Source organism: Dicentrarchus labrax, unplaced genomic scaffold, assembly GCF_905237075.1.
Source record: "Dicentrarchus labrax unplaced genomic scaffold, dlabrax2021, whole genome shotgun sequence".
Lineage (NCBI taxonomy): Eukaryota > Metazoa > Chordata > Actinopteri > Moronidae > Dicentrarchus > Dicentrarchus labrax.
Window position 1 is genome coordinate 4,979,838 of NW_026136724.1, and position 22,438 is coordinate 5,002,275.

The 22,438-nt window shown below is 40.4% G+C and overlaps 2 protein-coding genes across 7 annotated transcripts in view; one reads left to right on the top strand and one right to left on the bottom strand.

Moving 5' to 3' along the window:
• LOC127359275 (uncharacterized) overlaps positions 1–139 on the bottom strand; it is a 12,171-nt gene extending 12,032 nt beyond the window's left edge. For both annotated transcript variants that reach the window (XM_051393182.1, XM_051393181.1), the window contains exon 1: positions 42–139. In XM_051393182.1, coding sequence (XP_051249142.1) covers positions 42–73 — 32 coding nt within the window. In that variant the 5' untranslated portion in view covers positions 74–139. The remainder of the gene's footprint in view (positions 1–41) is intronic.
• LOC127359276 (cAMP-regulated D2 protein) overlaps positions 1–21,255 on the top strand; it is a 22,190-nt gene extending 935 nt beyond the window's left edge. For 2 of the 5 annotated variants that reach the window (XM_051393185.1, XM_051393186.1), the window contains 8 exons: positions 1,801–2,577; positions 3,918–4,119; positions 4,582–4,715; positions 5,764–5,891; positions 6,104–6,222; positions 6,700–6,840; positions 8,292–8,464; positions 18,180–21,255. In XM_051393185.1, coding sequence (XP_051249145.1) covers positions 2,092–2,577; positions 3,918–4,119; positions 4,582–4,715; positions 5,764–5,891; positions 6,104–6,222; positions 6,700–6,840; positions 8,292–8,464; positions 18,180–18,632 — 1,836 coding nt within the window. In that variant the 5' untranslated portion in view covers positions 1,801–2,091 and the 3' untranslated portion in view covers positions 18,633–21,255. Of the gene's footprint in view, positions 1–60; positions 1,614–1,800; positions 2,578–3,917; positions 4,120–4,581; positions 4,716–5,763; positions 5,892–6,103; positions 6,223–6,699; positions 6,841–8,291; positions 8,465–18,179 lie in introns of all 5 variants that reach the window. The other 3 variants (XM_051393190.1, XM_051393189.1, XM_051393188.1) reach the window with 2 other exon arrangements.
• Positions 21,256–22,438: the final 1,183 nt, after the last annotated feature.

The following is a 22,438-nucleotide window of genomic DNA, read 5'->3' on the forward strand; positions in this document are numbered from 1 at the left end:
ATATGTGATATAAAACCCACTGTGGATACTTAGTTACTGACCTTTTCTTTGTAATTCCAGCCAAAGACAGCATATTGTGTTTACTAGCGTCAACGCTTGGCTGGAAAGGACAGTCCTAATGAGTGACAGCTGTGTGCTGCCTTCACGCACCTGCTCAGATTCCTGGAAATCCTTTGATTTCTTATTGGCGGGCCATATCATACATTCTTAAATACTAATACCGACTCCTTTCAGAATTACTGTGGCGATCTTATGCAGGGGTTTATGTTTACTTTCATTATGAATAGGCTAGTAAAATGTACTTGCTTTATCTTTAACTAATGTTAATAATCAGGGCTGTGGCTGAGGTTAGGTTGGCTAAGACAAAAATACGCTTTATTTAACTGTTAAAACATTTCCCATGTATCTAATGACGCACGTTTAATTATTCAAAATGTGAAATTTTCAATCTCAGTTCATTTTATTTTATGGTTTTTTTTTTACATGGTTTCTAAATGGAAGATTTTGCATTTTTGCAGCTGGACAAAAAGTAACAGGACAGTTTTTAGCATCTTTTTAGTACATGAATAGTGAATGTGTCAGAGTAACATGACTAAGAGAAAACTTTGACTAAAATGTGTATGTTAACTAAGACACTGAATTTCTGATGAGAAAAATATATTTTATGTCTAAATTGGATATAGAGTCACACAGTAATAAAATGCAAATTGCAATTAGAACAAAGTGCAAGACACAACATTTATTTACTCATTTTAATACATTTTGCCTAAAAAGAAGCTTTTCATCAGCCTCCTAAAACTTTAGCAAATTGTCTATGAATAAAAACTGGAGATTAAAGGGATATTCCACAGAGCGCCTCAGCACAATGGTTACAGCACATGCCACATAACCTCACGGTTCTGTTCCACTGGAAAGGTTAAAAAAACCCAAAATATGTAAAAACAAAAAAAGATGATCCAGCAATTTAGTATTTCACCCCCATAAAGTTGGGAGACTTGTGAAACACATATTAAATAACATCATTTACTATAATGCAGATTCCCTGTTTGCTGAATGTCTTTCAAACTCCCTACCCACTGTTTATAAGGCAGGCTTTCCATTAAAGTTTGTAATGTCCTAACCCGAGCCAAGGTAACCCTGATAATGGGAAGACGCTATACACTGCTTTCAAAGTGGTACCCCGCATAACAAGTAAACACACACAATAAGATGATATATTCAGGTAGGAATACATTACAAGTTCAGTGACAATACGGCACAATGTGTTACAAAGTAGCAAACTACAGCTTCTTACTTATTTTGTGATATTGTGAAAGTGGTGAGGATGGATCACCCTCACCAAAGCTTCTTTTGTCCTCTCACAGTTTCAGTGTGAGCATAAGTTGTGAGCAGTTTTTCCCTCTCAGATTGCTCAAGTTTTTTAAAGGTTTTCTACAGTCTAAATGTATCGAGTGTTTCACAAGAAAACTGCAGATTCTGTGTGACATTTTTTTCTTTCTGTGTGCATGTGCCCCATCATCACCCCTAACAATTATGTTGGGCCCCCATGAGAATCACTACTGCATGTTGTGCTGCAGAAGGCCTGTAGGTGGCAGTATGCACCTTAATGAAAGGTGCAGTCCACTATCTGCAATTTAGAAGTACACAAATAAATAGTTTTGCTTTAATTAATAATCAGTAATTGATGAATCTGAAATGTAAGAAATTGATGTAACAAAAATGTAACAATGACTTTGTTCCTTCCTTCCTGTCCTTTTACCCCGATTTACCTTCTGCGTGGGACTTTGTGATTACATTAAGCAAAGGAAAGACGACTCGTCCTCTATTAGTGGTCCTGCATCACAGAGTCTGTGTCCAGCTGTTCAGGGTCTACTGGACGCCACTCAGCAATCAGACAGAGCAGCTTTTGTCTGATAAATCTTAACAAGCAAGCAGCCAAATTGGAGTCACAAGTACGCACAGTCTGTGGGGAGTTTCAGGCTGCAGGCTTGTGGGGGCTGCAACTTTTCTACCTCTGCCGTACCATAATTCAAGTCAAATCATGATCTGAGCAGCAGGGTCTGGGGAAGTATAAGAGTGTTCTAACGCAATATGGAGAGCTGGCACTGTTTGCTGCTGCTGTGCACACTAAGTTTAGTGCTGGCCTCTGGAGAGGCGACGAAAAATGATGATGACATCGACCTTGTCAGCTTTCTGAGAAGTATCTACCCCGGGCTGCTGGTGAGAGACGAGCCGTTCATCATCAACAGAGACTTTGAGATAAACTCCCTCAAGGAGCTGAGGCGCCCTGAGGTCCTCTCAATCACAGAGCAAACCAAGGACAAACCAGTCAATCAGGATACAAATGGAGCTCCTGGACCTGTGGTGTTAACCAAAGACGGCCAGATCAAGGGGGTTACGGTGGATAAGGCCCATATATTTTATGGAATACCATATGCAGATCCCCCTGTTGGGGCTTACCGCTGGAAGCCCCCGAGACCTGTGAGTCCTTGGCCAGGGGTTTATGATGCCTCCTTCCCAAGGGCAGCATGTGTGCAGGCCTGCAGCGGACCCATCACTGAGGAGTGTCCTCGGATAGTAAGGAACACTCAATTCTCACTTATTTGCATGTTGTCATAACATTTCACGTCAGGATATAAAAACATGTTTGCATCTTTTTGTATTTTGGAACAGAGTGACTTACAGTGAGTGCAGCAGTCAACTGAGTTTACCTGCTTGATCACCAAGACAGAAAAGGGCCCTTAAGCCCTGAAAACAGATTAGAGTCATATGTTATATAAACCTTTCTCAAAGTCAAAGATATCATGGCACCATAAATCTAGTTGTAGTGGACGGAGTTAAAGAGCCACCAATGTTTTTGAGTGTGAGCTAAGCCATGGCTGTATTTCAAGAACTGGATTCTGGACTCCAGTACTGCCTCTCCTTGCAGGGCCGTCTCCAGGATTTTAAAAAAAATAGCAAGGCCCAAGAGTCCAAGTTCCCCTAATACAATTAGAAACCCTCTAAAATCTTATTTGTATTAAGAACACAAATAAGACAATAAGAATAGAATAGATAAATGTCTATTGTGAAGGAAATACTAAATATTTTATTTATTCTTTGTTGTCCTAAACGGTTGCTGAAAAATGCCAAACTACAGAAGAAAATATAGAGGATATGGCTGTCTAACACAAAAATAACAAAAATTCAAAAATAATTTTCTTGTACATTGGTGCAGTACCAAAGTTGACCACAATGAAGCGACACAGCCGCTCAGACTGTAAATAGCCGCTCAGGCTGTGTTGGAAAAACATCGTCCCCCTAGTTTTAATTTTGAGTCCGAGATATCAAAAAACACTAAAAAAAAATTATTTTTTTTTATACACCCCCTATGTGTAAAGTTGCTAATTTAGGCTATTTAAATGGTGTGACTACAAGGCTAGCAGTGGGGGTAGCCATCTTGGAATAATGTGTCGGAGTAACGAGAGGTTTTCTTGTTCTTCTCATTCTGGCGATACTGTGCAGAGGCTAACTTACCGCTCCATAAGCTAGCTAACTGAAAAACAGAATTCTGGTCAAAATATCAGCCTAAAAACGGACGATAAATCACTGACCATTCATTTTATGATGTTGGGTTAGCAGGCTAGCAGAGTAGCTAACAGTAGCTAACTAGCCAGTTACAAGTTATAGCTAGTTTGAACTTAGAAGGCTAAGTTGCATTTTTCACTTGGTGACAAGAAGGTAAATCATGGCTCCAATGTTTCCCAAAGCTTCACTGTAACGTAAATTAGTCCTAGAAAGAAAGTGGTTCAACTTACTCAAGGACTATTGTTTTGTAGTTTGGCTAATTTAAGGCATGAGAACTAAATTAATAATTGATGTCTTTTCTTTTTTTAATGAACACAAACTGAATGAATTTCCTCTGATGTCCCCAAAAGGTCAGCGAGGACTGTCTCTATCTCAACATCTTCGTCCCAGTGGACGTGAACTTCAGCTCCCCTCTGCAGAGCCCGCTGCCTGTCATGGTGTGGATCCATGGTGGGGATTTCATTGCTGGCTCTGCCTCCAAGCCGCTGTACGATGGACGCTTCATCAGCAACTTCACCCACACTGTTGTTGTAAGCCTGGAGTACAGACTGGGTGAGAAAGTTTGGTGGTATTGCACCTTTAATGGACCTATACTGGTGTATTAGCACTGGGAAACAGGGACCTTATCTGTGTATTTACCATTATGATATCTATTTACTCCCTTTTCTAAAGTGTACTGTATGTGCAGGGAGAAAGGGAGGATGAACCTAAGCACTGCAGTTGGTTTGGTAAAGGCAACAAGCAGGCATCTTGTGGAAGACATTAATCACTTAGCTAAAATAATGGTGTGTTCATGTGCATGTGTGTGTGCTTGTGTGTGCCAGATAGTATGAGGCTGGATAATGTGTGTGCGTGTGTGTCATTATTTTAAATGACCGAGCCTGTTGGTAATTACTCTGCTTTCCTGCAAGACTGGAAACAGGAGCAGATATATGTACATGGTCATTTGGAAATGAATGTCTTGCTGGATTCAATTATGTCTCGCTGATCATGTGAATTGATGCGTGATTCAAGGTGCCTTTGGGTTCCTTGTGTCGGGCAAAGACCCTCACACCTCAGCTGCAGGGAATTATGGTGTCCTGGACCAGCAGGCGGGTCTCCTTTGGGTCCAACGGAACATTGCGGTGTTTGGAGGGGATCCGAGCAAGGCAAGCAAGCACACTCTCTCACACACACACACACACACACACACACACACACACACACGCGCGCACTGGATATCATTTTCTAACCATATCTCTTGATTTTGTGTTGTGTTCTTTTGCTAAGATCTCCAGGAATGATACCACTTATTTTTTCAAGCAAGCAACAGAGTTTTCTCAAAGTGATATGCACGCATAAAAGGGGGTACAAATCACAAAAAGGACAACAGTGGTTGACAAAGCTCATAGTTCATTCAGTTATTTAATTAAATTCAGAAAGGAAAAGAACTGTTAATCAGAGATAATAACCAGGTAAATCAGTGACAGACGGACTGTAGCCTGTTATGAAGGCAGGAGTGACCAAATGCACATATATTTTCCGAGAGTGCGCAAGGTTTCCTGCATTAAATCACACACACAAGACAGAAAGTGTGATAACGTGTAATTCTGTTTATCATCAAAGCTGATGTTATCTCATTATCATTACAATGCTTGGCCTACTATAGCCTATACCCGGAGATGTCTCTGGTAATAATTGGCTATATGATTATTGTGCAGGCTACAGGTGTCAGTGTCAACACTGGTGAACTGGATAGTAAAGGTCAATATCTGTCATAAACACTCACAGATATCATTAAAATGACTGATAGCATTGTTCACTCTGGTCCCATGAGGTGTGTGCTGCGGTCACTTCACAGTGAAGCACAGAAAAATCAGAAAAAATCTCAACAACAGAAATTAGACTAGTTTTTTGTTTTTTGATTTGATTAAAACAGATTGAATGGAATAATTATGTATTAATATTTGATACACAGACCTTATTTAATCAGAAGGGAGGACCACAAAATGGCATGATGAATGGCAACTATTTACAATTATTTTCAGTTTTCCTTTGATATGAAATAAGACAGGCAGCCCAGATGGGAAAACAAGTACGTTGTGTACCGTTAATTGACTTAAAGGATTTCTGGCAAGTTCAAACTGTTTTCATTTTAGCAGTAAGTGTTACCTCAGTGTTTCATACCAAGCCTCTGTGTTGTGATTTTTTTGTCAGGTGACAATATTTGGGGAGAGTGCAGGTGCTCAGTCAGTGAGTCTTCACCTTATGATCCAGAGCAGCAAGCCTCTGTTTAAACAGGCTGTCCTGCAGAGTCTGCCCTTCTCCATCCCCCTGAAGACCAGGTGAGGAACCATTAGCTCAGGTTGAGACTGGTTACTGAGCCTGGCTGAAAAAAAAAAAGCTGTCAGAAGTATTTTGGATAGATAGATAGAATTGGATGGATTTGTGTTTTCTTGGGCTCTTGCTGTATTAAACATTGTGGGAATGTCTGCAGCATGCTTACAGAAAACTTCAGGCTGAACTGTAATTTTGTTTTTCTCCGTCTCTTTCCCAGACACGATGCCCTGAAGCTGGGAAAAGACTTTGCTAAACAGACCAACTGCTCTGTGAGCAACATCGTCTGCCTGCTGTCTCTCACTCCACAGGCCGTCCTGGCTGCCCAGATGAAAACAAGTAGGGCGCCACAAACACCAGCCTACGCTCCCCAAATTTAGAGCAACGCTCAGGGCTGCCCACACAGTTACATAAGAAGGCAGGATATTAGTATGTTTATCTGCAAAAGATGATGAAAAACATTATTTATATACTGGGTGGTATATTGGACAACAGAATCATGAAAATGAAGGAATAGTGGGCCTCTGAAGGGGCAATTAGAGGGGTTTCACTGCTTCACGGCACAAAATGACTGTAATATATCTGCAGCGTTGACAGGGTTATTGATCAGTATCACCGACTCAGTGATGACGTCATCAGCTATGCTGTCCTAAGAAAAATACCAAAAGTCTAATCAGGAACAGGCTTAAAATTACAGTATCTTGCAAGTGTAACTCCATCTAGTTCTTTTTGTCGGACCTGTGGTCTTACTGATAAAGTTCTGTTGTAAAACTCAGATTGTATTTTCCATCTAACTGATGTGTTTTTTGATCTCAGGCTCCAAGATTGTGAACCCGTTCCGGTTCCTGGAAGTCTTTGAGACGTGGGGTCCGTATATTGATGGGGAGTTAATAAAAGAGCAAGCTGTCACTGCCTTCCAGAAGGGCCACTGGCAGAAAGAGAAGGCTGTGCTGCTGGGTAAGAGAGAGAGAGAGAGAGACACACACACACACACACACACACACACACACACAAAGAAAAGAAAAATGGCACCATATTATTATGATGCTGCTTCAATTGCCACTGATGGATGTCACACTGCATATTTTGTCTTTGTACTGCACTTAAGGACAATTTTGAGGTGCTTTACTTGAGTATTTGGTTTACCACTTTATTCCCCAGCATTTATATATATACATTATACTTTTTATTCCACTACATTTATCTGGCAGCTGCAGTTACTTTGCAGATTCATATCTGACACACAAAATCTGTGATGAACTTATAATATAGAAGGCATTTGTTATGACCCTATGGCCATGGCAAATAAAGAGGGCAATGAGGCAGCTGGGGGCATTGTGTGAAGGTGAAGAGCAGGCACACACATTGCTATAGATCAAATGACAACAGTCAGGACCTGATTAAACTGCTATGGGTCCCCAGGGCAAAAGTCAGACTCCTAATCAAACCCCTTACACTTCCTTTTGTTGGTTTAGTTAATTCAAAATATTAAAGAACATGCACCATAAAACATAATATCAACTGAAATATTGGGGGAATAGTTTAACAGTTGGGGAAATATGCTTATTTGCTTTCTTTCTTGTTCAGTGTAAGACTACAGGTAGCAGCTGGTTAGCTTGGCTCAGCATAAAGACTAGAAGCAGCTGTATAGTTGTACAAAAAGTACAAATTTTGCTGTTACTTCTGTGCTTTTACTTGAGCACCATTTTGAATGCAGGACTCTTACTTTATCGCTGTGGTATTTCTACTTTTACTTCAGTAAAAGATCTGAATAGTTCTTCCGCCATTGCTCAAAGGGATATCTTGCAAACTGTTGTCTAAGCCTGTTGTTTGAGATCTAGAATTTAACCATTTGCACTACTTGACAGAACAGAAGTTCATGCATTAAATGCTTCAATGTGGGAAAAAAAAACCCCACTATAACACCAATAAATTGGTCCAGAATTGATAATCTGCCAAGACAATAGAGAAGTTAATCTCATATTCATGTCTGTTTTTACACAAACTACCATTACCATCAATTTGTTCTGGCATTACTGTGCCTCAAGAGCAACCTCTGGCCAGTCTGCAACCTCTCAGCTCTATGCTTCCCACTGAACTCCCTTTGGTTCTTATTATAACATAATTTGATGGGGAAATTCCCAAGATCGTAACAGAGCTGAAGGCAATGTTCACTGTTAAAAAACTCTGAGTAATACATGCTTTCTAGAAAACTAATCAGCCCAGTGAATCAATGTGAAAGCTGAAGTCTAATTACCTGTTGGTGTAAAATGGCCCACAGTCATAACAGGAACAAACATGCTTGAAGACAATCAGACAACAGACTGGTTGTGCAAATTAAGGCTAGAGGCTTAGACACAGTAGTGTTCTTGTTTATATGGACTGAGGCTCTGTTTTCTGTCCTGCAGGTACAACCTCCGAGGAGGGGGTGATCTTTGTGTATGGCGTCTTCAACAAGCCAGTCTCTGCACTAGAGAGCACCGTGTACATCACAGCCATCTTTAAACAACACGCTCTGCGGATCCTGCACAAGTACCTGCCCCTGTACAGGGACGCTGACCGCAGGGATATGCTAGCTCAGGTAAGAGGAGCTCAGTCCTTTTCAGTTTCAGCATTGCAGATGATATACAGTACAGTCACATACACTATGCACACATTCTACTGAGAGCTTACTCAGGGCCAAGAATAATCTCATTTGTCGAGTTGTTTGTCAAGTTAACCACGGTGGGTAGAGCCAAAGAACATTTATTTCAGTGATAATGTCTAAACATATTGGATTATTTATTAGTATAAAAGCCAAGCTAATGCTGTTTTCTATTTGAGGACAAATTACACTCATCTGACTTCACAAACCACTGACATTCAAAACAATGAATGAGGAATCCCATTTATCCCATGGTAAGCTGAGTACTGAGTCTAATACACCAAAAAAGTTTGTCCTGCTTCAGTGGTTGTCAAACACATACATTCCCCTGGCTGACTGCCTGCCCATACGCAGAGATAGAAATGTCTAACAATCTTGTTAGCTTTTAAAGGACCAGTGTGTAGGGTTTAGTGGCATCTGGCGGTGCAGTTGCAGATTGCAACTCCCTCACTTCACCATCCCCTTCTAAATGCGAAAGAGAAACTACGGTGGCCAGGAAATGCACAAAAATCGCGAACAGACCTATCTAGAGCCAGTGTTTGGTTAGTCTGTTCTGAGATACTGTAGAAAACTTGCGGACTCCATGGAAGGAAACCCACGGCGTCTGTAGATAAAAACAACTCATTCTAAGGTAACGAAAACACAACAATTATTAGGTGATTATACACTAATATACTAACATACTTATGAATATTATATTCCATTTTCAATAGATCCTCCCTAAATGTTACACAGTGAACCTTTAAATGTTCATTGCACCTGATGATTTAACTTTTGAATATCTAGAGAGACATGTTCAGTCAGTTGTTTGGTCATTGGTTTGGTCAGTCCAATACTAAACTATCTCAACTACTGGATAAATGTCCATGAAATCTGCTACAAATATTTTTCCAACAAGATAAATTGTATTAACTTTGGTGACCACCTGACTTTTCCTCTGGTGCCACCAGTATACATTTCCATTTGTCCAATACTTTGATTTAGGTCAAATGAAGTGCTATCCGTCACAGCTTTAGGTCTGTGTTTAGTAGCAACCATTAGCACGCTAACACACTAAACTAAGGTGGTGGACATGGTAAATATTACCTGCTAAAATATGTAACACTGTTTTGAGGTTAGCATGACAATGACCAATAACTAGAATATCAAGCTAGGGACTGAGGTATATGCATCTGAATAAGACGCTGAATAGGGATGCTGCACTAGGTTGTGTGTTGTCCGACCAAAGAATGGTCACTCTCAAAGGCGAGGTGAAAAGCCAGCTGTCATAGCCTCCTCCTGGCCTCCATCACACTGCCTCCCTGAGCTCTCTCCAAGAACTCTGTCTGTTGAAGTCATGATGTGATGAATCAAAACGTACAAACGGAGATAACCGCACACACTACCTGATAGTTAAGTCCTCAAAGGCACTAATGGTGTACAAAGAAAATGTGACAGAAGTTGTTGTGTGAAGAAAGAAAAAAGAAGTTCAAACCCTGTACTTTCACTACACACCTTGTTGATTTTTTTTTTTAGGGTTTGTAGTTTTTCTCTTCTTTTACTGTTTTTGGTACAGTATGGCTCTAGGCATGGCAATGTCGGTCAGTCTGTCTACCACTTTGGCCCAGACATTCACGGTCCCCAGAGAATATATCCTGTTGACTTTGGTGACCCATTAACTTTTCCTCTAGTGCCACCATGAGCTTGTGTAGATGGCACAAAAGTTTGACTACATATAACTCCCAGACAATGAATTACTTTGGTTGTCCTTTTTCTCCAGGCACCACCATTAGGTCCATATCCTGTTTCTGACCAAATACCTGCAAAACTAATGACATTCCTATGAGCCTCAGCTGAATATTGTGTTTAGTGCTAATTGACTGTTAATATGCTAACATAATAAGATGTTGAACATGGTAAACATTACACCTTCTTAGCATCAGCATGCTGATGTTAGTTGCTTGCACGGCTGTAGACTCTTAGTCTCATTTATCATTCAGTTTTATCAGTGTGTTTATATTTAGAGTTTAAATAAGCTGGTGGAATATGGCGCACACAGAAGGAGGAGAAAGCCGCCAGCAGTTTTCACTCGGGCTGTTTGGATGCAAAGTGCACGGTGGCGGCCTTAGGTAGCTATGGGCGGTCAGGAGGTGACACATCCTGGATCTCTTCATAGAGGACACTATGGCCCTGTTTACACCTGGCATTGCCATGCGTCCTGGGTGATCCGATCACGAGTCGACAACTCTAGCTACAGGCGTGAAAACATACCTGTGAATATTATGTTCCATTTCTGACAATAGATCCTCCTAAATGTTACACACGAAACACACTTCCATTTCCAAAACCAGCAGCCTGAAATGATGTGTTTATCTGCATATAGAGCAGAGAATCACAAATGGTCACTCATGGAGATGCATTCTAGTGCCAGGTGTAAAGTGACATATTTAGAGCTGTCCACTTGTGATCGGATCACCCAGGATGTATGTGTCCATGCATCCAGGTGTAAACAGGGCCTGTGACACAGCTTGGTCGTAGATTCTTCGTCTTGCTGGGAAACAGAAGATATTTTCTTCATGAGTATTTTGCTCAAACCAGTGAACAAGTGCAGCTAAATCTCAATAGAGACGGTAAGGTTCACAGAGAAATCTTCAGTTCATACAAGGAAAGTCAGTGAAGAGAGCTGTTTTTGATCAGACTGAGGCACATTCTGTATAATTAATATCCTTCCATTTTATGTGGCTTTATCTCTTCATCATTAGCTACCCGGTGCCTGTCAGTAAACTGTCAGTCAGTTTCCAGCTGGCACTGACAGTAACGTCTAATTTGTGAGAAACCACAAATGTGTGGAACATCTCTTATGTGTTAGAAATAGTGTGGAGAAAAAAGGCAAAGAAATTAGGCAGCATTTACACTTTTACCTGCTCTGCAAGAGCCTTGTTCCTCTTCCATATTTTATTCACGCTCAGACAGAAATTTGAACACTCAGACACAGTCACCCACACACACTCAAACACATACATGCATCAATAAACAGACTTTCAGTGGCTTTGTGAGGCTGGCAGTCATGCATGGATCGATGTCCCACCCAGCCGGAGCTCGGCGTGTAACGAGGACCCAGCTGTCTTCTGTGCTCTCTCCAGCTTCTCCGCGTCTAACGAGCCTGATGGGGAATTGAAAACAATCATTCTCTTTTGCTGCTGCGACTGTTTAAGAAAGTGTCACATTTCCTTGAGATGCCGGGCAGTTATTATTACGGACAGACTTTATCACCATTATCACCATCATTCAGCAGACTTTCCAGACTTCAATGTTGCTCCCTGGCTCCTCAAACACAGCTCCTACCGTTGGCCTACAGAGGGAGCTACAACTCCAGCTTTTCTCAAAGTCTGACTTTTTATTTCTCCTCCATCATTTATATGTGTGAAGCATGTGGACCAACTAGATTCAGGGAGTTAGTCTGTTTGAGATGCAGCCTGACTGCTCAGGCTAAGAAGCGACTCGTCTCCCCTATAACAGCTACAGTGACAGGAGGGATCAGCCGAGGAGGTATAGACACAGAGGGCCGAGGAGGTATAGACACAGAGGGCCGAGGAGGTATAGACACAGAGGGCCGAGGAGGTATAAGACACAGAGGGCCGAGGAGGTATAGACACAGAGGGCCGAGGAGGTATAGACACAGAGGGCCGAGGAGGTATAAGACACAGAGGGCCGGCTGCGGGGGAAACACTGGGTGACATAACAACCCATTTGTATTAATGAGGGTACTCTTAATATTAGAAAAACCTCTCCGCTGGCCTGTTGTTTTAACTAGGCGTATCTTTTCTCTGGCCCTGCCTTTACATAATCTCATTGTTTTATATATCTCTGTCACGTTTGTAATGTAATTAGGTATTAGATTGTATTGTATTGTTCTTGTAGTACTTGTTGAAGCACTGTACTGATGAAATTGGGCACTAATTTGTTATGACCTGCCCAGGGACTACAAATGAAAATGAGCCTATTAGCTAACACTGGCACATTTACATTGAAGTGTAATGTAAACTGCAATGTTGATTAATGTGCATTGTCTCTGGTAAATAAATAAATACAATGAAAACCAAAAAAACCTGGCAACTGAGTGTAATATTAAACCATATTATTAACATATGTTTAAAGCTGCGCTTATCAATATTTTATATTACTTGTAATATGAATTAGAGGTCAATCTTCAATACAAGCAGCCAGATAAATCTGAATTCCCTTTTTATTCAGAAAGTGCTTTCAAAAATCTGACATCCTCTGTGAGACCCACCTCAGCACATAAACATAACCATTAGTACGCACATTTACAGCTCATTCATGTCTTATGGTGCACTTTGACCAATTTACTTCCCATTCATGTCAATGTGGAACGGTGTGACACACATTCGCTTCCTGTCACGAACTGACCTCCTTCGCTTTGCGCAGAATTCAATCTGATTTAACCTTGGCGCACAAAATCGTGAGGTTCTCCACTGTCCATCTGGTTTGAGAGGGGGTGCGACAGACCTCTCATTCAGGCAATAGTTTACATTCTTATTTTATAACTGCACAGCAAACTAACAGAAGTAGCAGAGCAGGAAGGATGCTGTTTGTCTGTAGTTAATGACAGTGGTTACTGACAGTAAAGTGTCTGATTAAGTTCTGAATATTAAACAACTTTAGGGACTGCTGCAGGTTATGTTTAATTTATGACACTATTCCGTGCTGTTGTCATATTTATGTTTTTTTTGTAATTAAGATGTTAGGTGTGTGTTACAGAAAAGCAGCAGATTTCTCTTACTCCACCTCTTATACACCCCTGCTCAGTGGCATCAGAAACTTTTAGCCTATGACACAAAGTAGTGGTTCCCAGCCTTTTTCCTTAAGGGCCCCTTTTCTATCATTGAGTAAACTGATGACCCCTGACTAAGTGACATATTTTAGGGATATTATGTTCAGTGAATAACACTGTACAATGAACCCGAACAGTGAACACACTAACTGAACGATTTGGATGAATTTTGAGCAGATTATTTCCTGTTCATATTGTATAAGAGAGATTTATTTAGGGGACTTTTAATTGAATTCTGTCTGTATTGTGTTTTTAGTTTTTAACAGTCATACATACTTAATAGGTTTCTTTTTTTTCTTTGAAATGCTAAGAAATAAGCCTACTCTGTATATTTTTAAAATGTTCTTACACCCCTTAAAATCAAGAAGGCTTTCCGGCCCTCTGTGAAGCTTTGGTGACCCCTATTGGGGGTCCCGACATTCCAGGTTGGGAACCACTGATGAGGCAGCTATGTGTGTAGGCGCCATACCTACACCGTAACCCCTTAATGCATGCTATCAAACAATCTTTACTGACCGCAGTAGCAACAATCAGTAACATGATTCCTGCTGCTGCAGTAATGTGACAAGAATTCAAACACATTAATTCATCATAAGTGATCACAAGTTTTTATTATTTGCACATAAATGAACTTATTGCACGAATTATAACTATAACATAGTTCTGCTCTTCTTTTACTGTTTTCAGTCGTTTTGTGTTTTTAGCTGTGGAAATACAGAGGTGGAATGGCTCATGATAACACAGCAGAGGAAGAAAGCATCCAGCTGTTTCGTCTCTCATGGCTTTTTTGATGCAAAGTGCAAGGTGGCGGCCGCAGGGAGCTACAGGGGGTCAGGAGGTGACACTCCTGGACATATTTAGTATTCAGTCACAGTTTACGGTGCAGTAGGGAGACAGTAGAGTCACAACCAGAGCCTGCCCCTGCACATACACACACTCCTCCTGCATCTCTTCATAAAGGGCACTTCTCCAGAGGACTGTGGTGGGGGGGGTCAGCAGCACAAATGTCAAACAGTCCGTCATGGAGGAGGCTGATGTGGGCTCAGAGCTCAGCCTTTTGTAGCATTTATGTAGGTTTGTGGTATGTGTGTATTTTTTCGGCATTACACAAACCTGAACACCTCCAAACCAGCAGAACAAAAATGAACATCGTCTTTCCAGTTGAACACACCACTCATCAATGTTATGAGTACGGTTCTATGAAGACTTTCTCTGTAAGATGTCTTTTACAGAATGAAAAACACACACAAAAAAAAGCTAAGGACCAGTGAGACTGATGCTCAACTTTCTTTTGTTATCAAAGGAATTTCAGCCTCTCAGTCACTGACAACCTCATCAACTGTATGTGAAAAGCTGCCAGCAATAAGATTTCAGTGAGTAATTCCATTGAAAGAGGAGACTACTTGCCACTGAAGAGTGTCTGGTTGAGGCAGGCTTTGTCCAAACTGGTTTATGTGGGTTTCACAGAGAACTACAAATGGATTCGCTGATTTTTGTCAAAAGAGGCAAAACGAAGAGTTGCATTGGCCACTGATGTGTAGGCCTTATACTCTATGCTGTTAGTGGAACATGTTTGCCAGTGGGGCAGCGATGTTGTTCTCTACACCAACAATCCCTCAGAAAATCAATTCCAAATAGCACCCAAAATGCGTTTCTGCCCCCAACAAGGAAAGGTAATATTGTAAGTTGTATGTTAACCAGGCAAAGACCAAGGAGAAGAAGGTCTGCTGTATTTTACACAAAAAGGAAATGTCTGACAGAATGTAAATGTGCAGAATGATTCTAGCCTCAGTATATTTACATTTGCACAAAGGCTAAAAAATATCAGTTTACCATAAAAACTATAAATGTGTGCTTTTTCCATAGAAGTGGGTGCCACTAGGTTTCATCATTGGCTCAATGGGAGCCAATGGGATCTTGTAATTGGAGTTCGGACAGGACACAAATTCAAATACAGCTAGTCTAAACGGTACTCGGTAGATGGTAAAATGATTTACCCAGAAACCCAACAATTCCAAACAAAGGATTATAATACTTATGCATTTGTTCAGATAAGCTTTAAGTGTTTGCTGTGATGTTTAATGTCTGCAACAACCTCTGTACTCTCTTTCAGCCCCTTGATAGCAATTGTGTTTTTAAAGACGCATAAAAGCTTCAAAATTCACAGGTGGAGTTAAAAAGAAAAAGAAAAATATCCAAAAAACCCATTGTCTTCAAGACCAGGGAAACAAGAGGTTCAAAAATGCTCCTTTATTTCAGGGTTTTAGGACTCATTCCTGCAGCACTCTTGCATGGTGCCATGCATTACTTACAATGGACCATGCATAATGCTTGATTTGGCCTAAAACAACCCATTTATAGCTGTCTCTGTTACAGGTGGTAATCTGTGAGAACGATATAATGCTCCGTGGCGCAGCAAGCTCTCACTGTTGTGCTGTTTGAGCTGACACTATTCCTCGTCTGTTCGTTCATGCTGATAAATATTTATCACATAAAACCTCTGCATTGTGTCTGTTGTTTTAGTTGTGGCTGGAGGGCAATTGCATTTGTTAAAGTTGCTTTCATAACAGTTGGTGTGTTTGTGGCACATTGGGAATGAATTGTGCCAAACAACAAAAACAGATTAGGTGTACAGCCCTAATAGGTTAGCCAAATGTTGAAACTAAGGACTGTTTAACATGAATAGCATTTATTGCAATAAAAACAATATGACCATGTTTTCACTGTACTATGGCCTGTGACTAAAATGTGTTCCTATCGGCCTCAGAAATCAAACATTTTACATTCTGCATCAGTCATTAAGCAGAAATACAGAAACATTTTAGCAGATTATTTATTTCTGAGTCTTGACTTTACCACAGTAAGTAATGGAAAAAAGAGGGAAGCATGAGAATGTAGGTGGTGGTGGAGAAAAATATAGTGGAGGGGAAAAGGAAGAGAAGAAAACTGGTTGAAAAGATGGAGGGATGAAGGGCAGAAAAGGAGAGGACACCTCACATGGAAGAGGGAGAGAGAGGAGAGAAGGAAGCAGAGGAAATCTTATATTTCTAGAACATTATACTTGAATACATGGCCACATTACATAACTTAATTTCTACCTGTGCTTGTACACACTTGCGTGAGTCATGACTATCAGTGTTTTGGTACAGTGTGTGCCTGTTAGGTTTGAATACATTTCTGCTTGTGCCATTTGAAACAGACAAATGTGTGTGTGAAAAAAAGAAGTAAATATGTGTGTGTGTGAGTGAGCGTGTGTGCATGTCGGTCCATCAGCTTCCTACAGTCAGCCCGTTTGTTTTCAGGTGTCAGACGTGGGGGTGTGTGGGCGCAGGTTGTGTGCTGCTGAAAAAGACACACTGGTTTCCAGGTAACAGGCAGAAGAAGACGGTCTACCTTCATTTTCTTTTTGCTTCCTTTTAGCCGAGAGGGAACAATAGTTTTTGCTGCTCTGCCCCAGCCCGTCTCTTTGTAGATGTCACCCTAATTAGTTTTATTCATTTTCTTTTCGACAAAAAAACACTAGAAGACGCACTGTAAAGCATAAACCTTCAACGATGCTGAGCAATTCTTCACCTTGCAAAGCAGCTTGTTGATATTTGTCCAGGTTCCATGGTCCAAAAACATTTTGAATGTAGTGTTGTTGCAGTGTTGTTTAATTATCGACTTGGTCTTGCACATGTAACTTTAAAAACAACAAAAATGGCTAAAATCCTGTATTGGCACCAAAATGTTATCCACAGATCCCGAGGCCAAGGGAGATCTTTTGTCCACGAAATTGTAGTCAAATTGGTTTACTACTTTTCAGCTGTCATGAATACAAGCCCATGCAAAACAAGTGGGAATATGTAACTTCTTTTAACAGATTTAATTGATAAAAAAAAACATTTATGAAAGAATAAAGGGATAAAAATATAGTAAAGCACATTTACGTAAAACCCATAATGAGAACACACAAACCAGTAAAATACTTGCATGACAGCCACAAAAAACTGTCAGTGTGGTCATGAGTGGGAGGTTTTGTGAAGGGAAAGGAATTTGATGTCAGGGGAAGAAGAGATGTATTTGTAAGAAGAACAGCAAAAGGAAAAGAACATCCTAAAGCTATGATTGCTGTCGGTATGCGGTGAGTCACATCCCTCTATGAAGGGCACGGATAAAAAAAAACCTGACGACGCAGGCATATAAGGCCTAAATTAGCCTCCTGTCTGACACTGTGAGGTTCTACTTAGTGGTGATTTAAGCAAAATGCTAATGTCAGCATACTAATATGCTGACAATGGCAATGTAACACATGCTGATGTTTAGCTGGTAATGTTAACCATGTCCACCATTTTAGTCTAGCATGTAAGCATACTAGTAGTAATTAGCACAAAACAAAAAAACAGCTGCGGGTGATGAAAAAGCCTTTACACAAATGTCGGCACTTTCCAAAAATCCTCGGCAGGTGACCATGTGTCTATCACCATCTGTCATGGGTGAACCTTAACCAGTTAGGTCAACAAACCATATAATGTACTCAAACTCAAAGCCAGTTGAGAAGAGGGAAACTTGTCACACACACCTAGAGTTAAACCACACCCTTAGCTCATGCTGTAGCTCCCAAAAGTTCCTTACAGCTTGTTCACAAAGGCCGGCTGAGCTGCATGTGGCGTCTACAGCCATGAGTTTGTCAACCTCATGATGCGACTAGAGGAAAAGTCAATGGACTGTCAAAGTCATAAGGGACCATGAATGCCTGTACAGAATTGTCCAATAGTCTGGACCAATTGGTCGACATATGTGTCTGACCAGCTGTCTCCCTTTTTTCCCTGTCCCCAGATTGTCACCGACTACGTATTCCTGTGTCCATCCAGGAGGTCAGCCCGTGCTGGCACAGCAGCAGGCAGCGAGGTGTGGATGTACGTGTTCGACCACGTGGCGTCAGACCATCGAGTGTGGTCAGGTCTGACTTTCTGCTACCAGCATGCCTGCCATGGCGCTGAGCTGCCTTTTCTCTTTCACTCTGCCACGGTGGCCAACTTCACCCTGTCACTACCAGAGAAACTGCTGTCCAATCGGATGCTGTGCTACTGGGGTGCCTTTGCCCACACTGGCGACCCTTCCTCGCGGGTCCAACAGACGACTTTCTGCCGGGAACAGCGTCTGCCCGTTTGGCCGCGCTATTCTGACACCACTGGCTGGCTTGTCATGAACTTGACAGTACGCTCGCATGCACAAGTGGGAACCAGGAGTCATATATGTGACTTCTGGGACAAACTGGGCATCTACTAGTGAGGGGACAGGCTGGGCAGGGAGGTGTTGGGTTGCTTTGCATTTTAGTAGCATCAATACATGCTGTTCCCTTTGCTCCTGGAAATGTAAAGTCAGTTGGAAAATCTTGCAGCATGAAGTTGCAGTGTTCATGTCATACATTCATCAGTATTAAATATGACCAAGCAGCATTTAATTCAATAAATAGCTTTTAGAAAGAAAATGTTTTTTCTATTGCCTTTCTCCAGCAACATATACTTTTGAAGGCAAAACCTAGTAGTGCAGTCAGTTTTGCAAAACTGCTTGAATTATCAGCATTCTGTCATCATCTATTGGTCACCGGTAGGAATTGCCTCTCTAGCCAAAGTACCACCATTTTCCCTTTTACGTGAGTAAATGTCAAAAGCTGCAGAACTGCATAGAAGGTCAATGGAACTCTATGTATGGTAAATTCAGGTGAAGAAGAGTTCATAAAAGTGAAAAAAAAAATCATATTTTTCCAACACAAAATGTACTCCTGAAGCTGTATGACACAGCAGTATGAATGTTCCTGCTAAGTTTTGAGATTATAATAATGATAATGCATTTTGTATACGGGTGCCTTTCAAAGCACTCAAGGGCACCAGTAAGGCACATTTTAAAAAAGCAATATAACAAGACATAATAAAATCAAACAAAGCATATATACAATAATAGTTAAGACAATAACTACGGAATCTTCATGAATACAATACTCTATGTGGTAGCCATTAGAAACAAGGTCAGACCGAATATGCCAGTTGAAAGAGGTGAGTGTGAAGATGGGATTTGAAGGTGGAAAGAGAGTCAATATTACAAACGTCTTGTAGAAGAGAATTCCAGAGGTAGGTGGGCAGAACAGCTGAAGGCTTTAGACCCCATAGTAGTCAAGCAGACAGCTGGTGTGGAGAGTTGGATAGGAGAAGAGGATCTGAGAGTAATGAAAGGTGTGTAGATATGAAGCAGAATCTTGAAATTGATACGGTATTTAAGAGGGAGACAGTAAAGTTGCTGAAGAACATGAGGGATGTGATCTAAGGAGGGAGGTCTGGTGATAATGACCAGAGAAGATAGGATTACAGTAGTCATAATGGGATGTAAGCAGGGTGTGAGCAAGAATGGCGGTGTGGTTAGGTGTAAGACGATTAACAGTGCATAGATGTATGTAAGTATGCAGAGTAGCATTATTGTTGGGTGGTATCCAGGATGACGCCCAGACCTTAGGGGAAAACCAGCTATTAGGTTTAGCTAAAGTAGATTCAGTGCCCACAAAGAGCAGATTCAGTTTTATGTTTTAAGCATTAAGTTCAAAAAAGTTGTGTGAGAAGCAATATTTAATTTCCAGTAAGCAATCAGAAAGGGAAGTTAGTGGAAGAGTGGAAGAAGGCCCATGAAGAGCTAGAGCTGAGTGTCATCTGCATAGCAATGAACTGAATACCGAATTTCCTAAAGATATGGCCAAGAGGTAAAAGGTAATTGATTAATTGATTGATTGATTAATTTATATCTTCTTAAGACTAAGCTAGCTAGCCGTTGGGGTGAATAAACACAATGTGCAAAAGCACTCCAGGGTTTCTCTATGTTTCAACAGGACCTATTTTACGTGCATAATGGCAAAAAAAAGGACATGAAGGAAAATTGATATTGATTCCATGTTGGTTTCGTTTTGTAGTTACAAGTAATGTTAACGTCATTAATTCAATAAATGTTTAAGACCTGTCAAAATTAAAACATTTTAAGGCCTAAAATTATAATTATTGGATTCAAGACACCCTGCACTACAGAATTACAATTTGAGCAAGTAAAGCAGGCAAAGACTTGTGTCCTACTCAACTTGAAGACACCTAGTGCACCCACTGTCAAAGCCTCCTAAGATCAATTCTACGAGACAATAAATTGAATGCATGTGCAAGTGATAAAAATAAGTAGAATTAACCAAAAATAATCAGTTTCCTGTTTCCAACAGCACTTGTCAAATGTAATAGTAAAATCACAGTGTGGAAGAGGCTAGTGTGATACAATTGTGAAATAAAAACCGATCAGCCATAACATTTTGAGCACTGACAGGTGAAGTGAATAACACTACGATACATGTTCACGGTCTGCAGTGGTCAGTACCTATCAAAAGTAGCCTAATCAAAGTTTGTTGGTATGGAGCTGCACAACATTCTGACCACCAGGGTGCCCAGGCGGTCAGAATGTTATGGCTGATGGGTGTATGTTTGTCATTTAAAGACTTCAGTTACCAACTGTACTTTGTGTTAAAATCATTTAACAAAAGAACAAAGAAGGTGCCAGTCTTCTAATTGTCTATATAATGAAAAGAAGGCTTCACCTCATTTAAGAATGTTGTTTTCTTTTAAATTTTACTAAATCCCAGAGCTCATGTCCTACATAAAATGTATTTTTACTGTTAATTTGTGGCTGAAGGTGAGAGAAGGGTTTGATTAAAAGCATTTAGCCAATAGTAGCGCACAAAATCATAATGTTTAATTTTACTGGTACTTTTATGAGAATGTAGATTTATGAGGTTCTGTGATTTAAGTTTTGTTGTTGGTATAGATAAGGCTGTCTGTTAGTCACACTGGCCAATGTGTTTCTCAAATAAAATGAATCCTTAAAGCTGCATGAATCAATATTTTATATTTACAATGTAAAAAATTACTACATGTACTGAAAATTAGTTGCTGGAAGTGACACACACTCACAGAGAATTATCATCCAACTCAGCCGTTCCCCTCAGTTATAAGGAGCTTTTTAGCTACTTTCACCTAATTCTTTATGTTTATTAGCCTATAATTTAACAATTTTGGTTCACTCTCACTGCTCTCTTCACATGGTTTCCATCAGCAGCAGCTGCTTTCAGGAGAGAACTCTGATACCACCACCAAATGACAAAAACACAAAGTTTGACAAAGTTTGTGTGAACATAGTGGAGCATTTAGCAGCCAAACAACCACATATTTTTGTCAGGAGGGGGAACTCAAAACAGCACTAAAATGAGAGTACATCCTGGATTTACATTTACCAAGTGGCGAGAAACACTAAATGAATGACTCCAAATGAATGTGCGTGTAATGTTGCACTGCACAGGCAACTGTTTGCTAATGTGTTTGCCTCATCAATTTTATAAATGTGAGAATATGTCTGCTCTCAAGTGGCTAAAGTGCAACAACTAAACACAATTTTAGCAAGGCAGCCCTATACCTAACAATGTTATTAGCAATGATACAAGCATGCAACAACTGGGATCCACTATGCTGTATGTTACAAAATGTATATACAAGTGAATGAAAAAAACATTCAGACTAATGCATCAAATCAAACAGTTTTTATTCTCTCTCTCTCTCTCTCTCTCTCTCTCTCTCTCTCTCTCTCTGTAGCGACCACTTATCATTTAGAAAAGCAATACATTGTATTGATTCGTCAGTTGGAGGCTTAGTTTAATATGGTTGCCTACGATCTGAAGACTTCCCTCCAGGCAGCTTACATCATATAGCTGTAAAGTATCTTATTTAAAGTGTCCTTTTATGAAAACTCTATTTGAAGGTCCAGGGTTAAATGGTACAAAACACTGCAGTCTTCAAAGGCTTATTCATACGGTTACCTTACAGCAATATAAAGAAAGAAAGTAAAAACTAAATAAAATGATGTAACACAGAAATACTTTCCCCTAATAGGCATTAACCCCGATAAAGGAGTCTTTTGAGTGCAAATGTTCTTGGTCTTTTATAATCAAAATTTAATATCTTACCATCTCTCCAGCCAGTGTAATTAATGCAGTACATTCAGCCTTTGAATTATCTCCA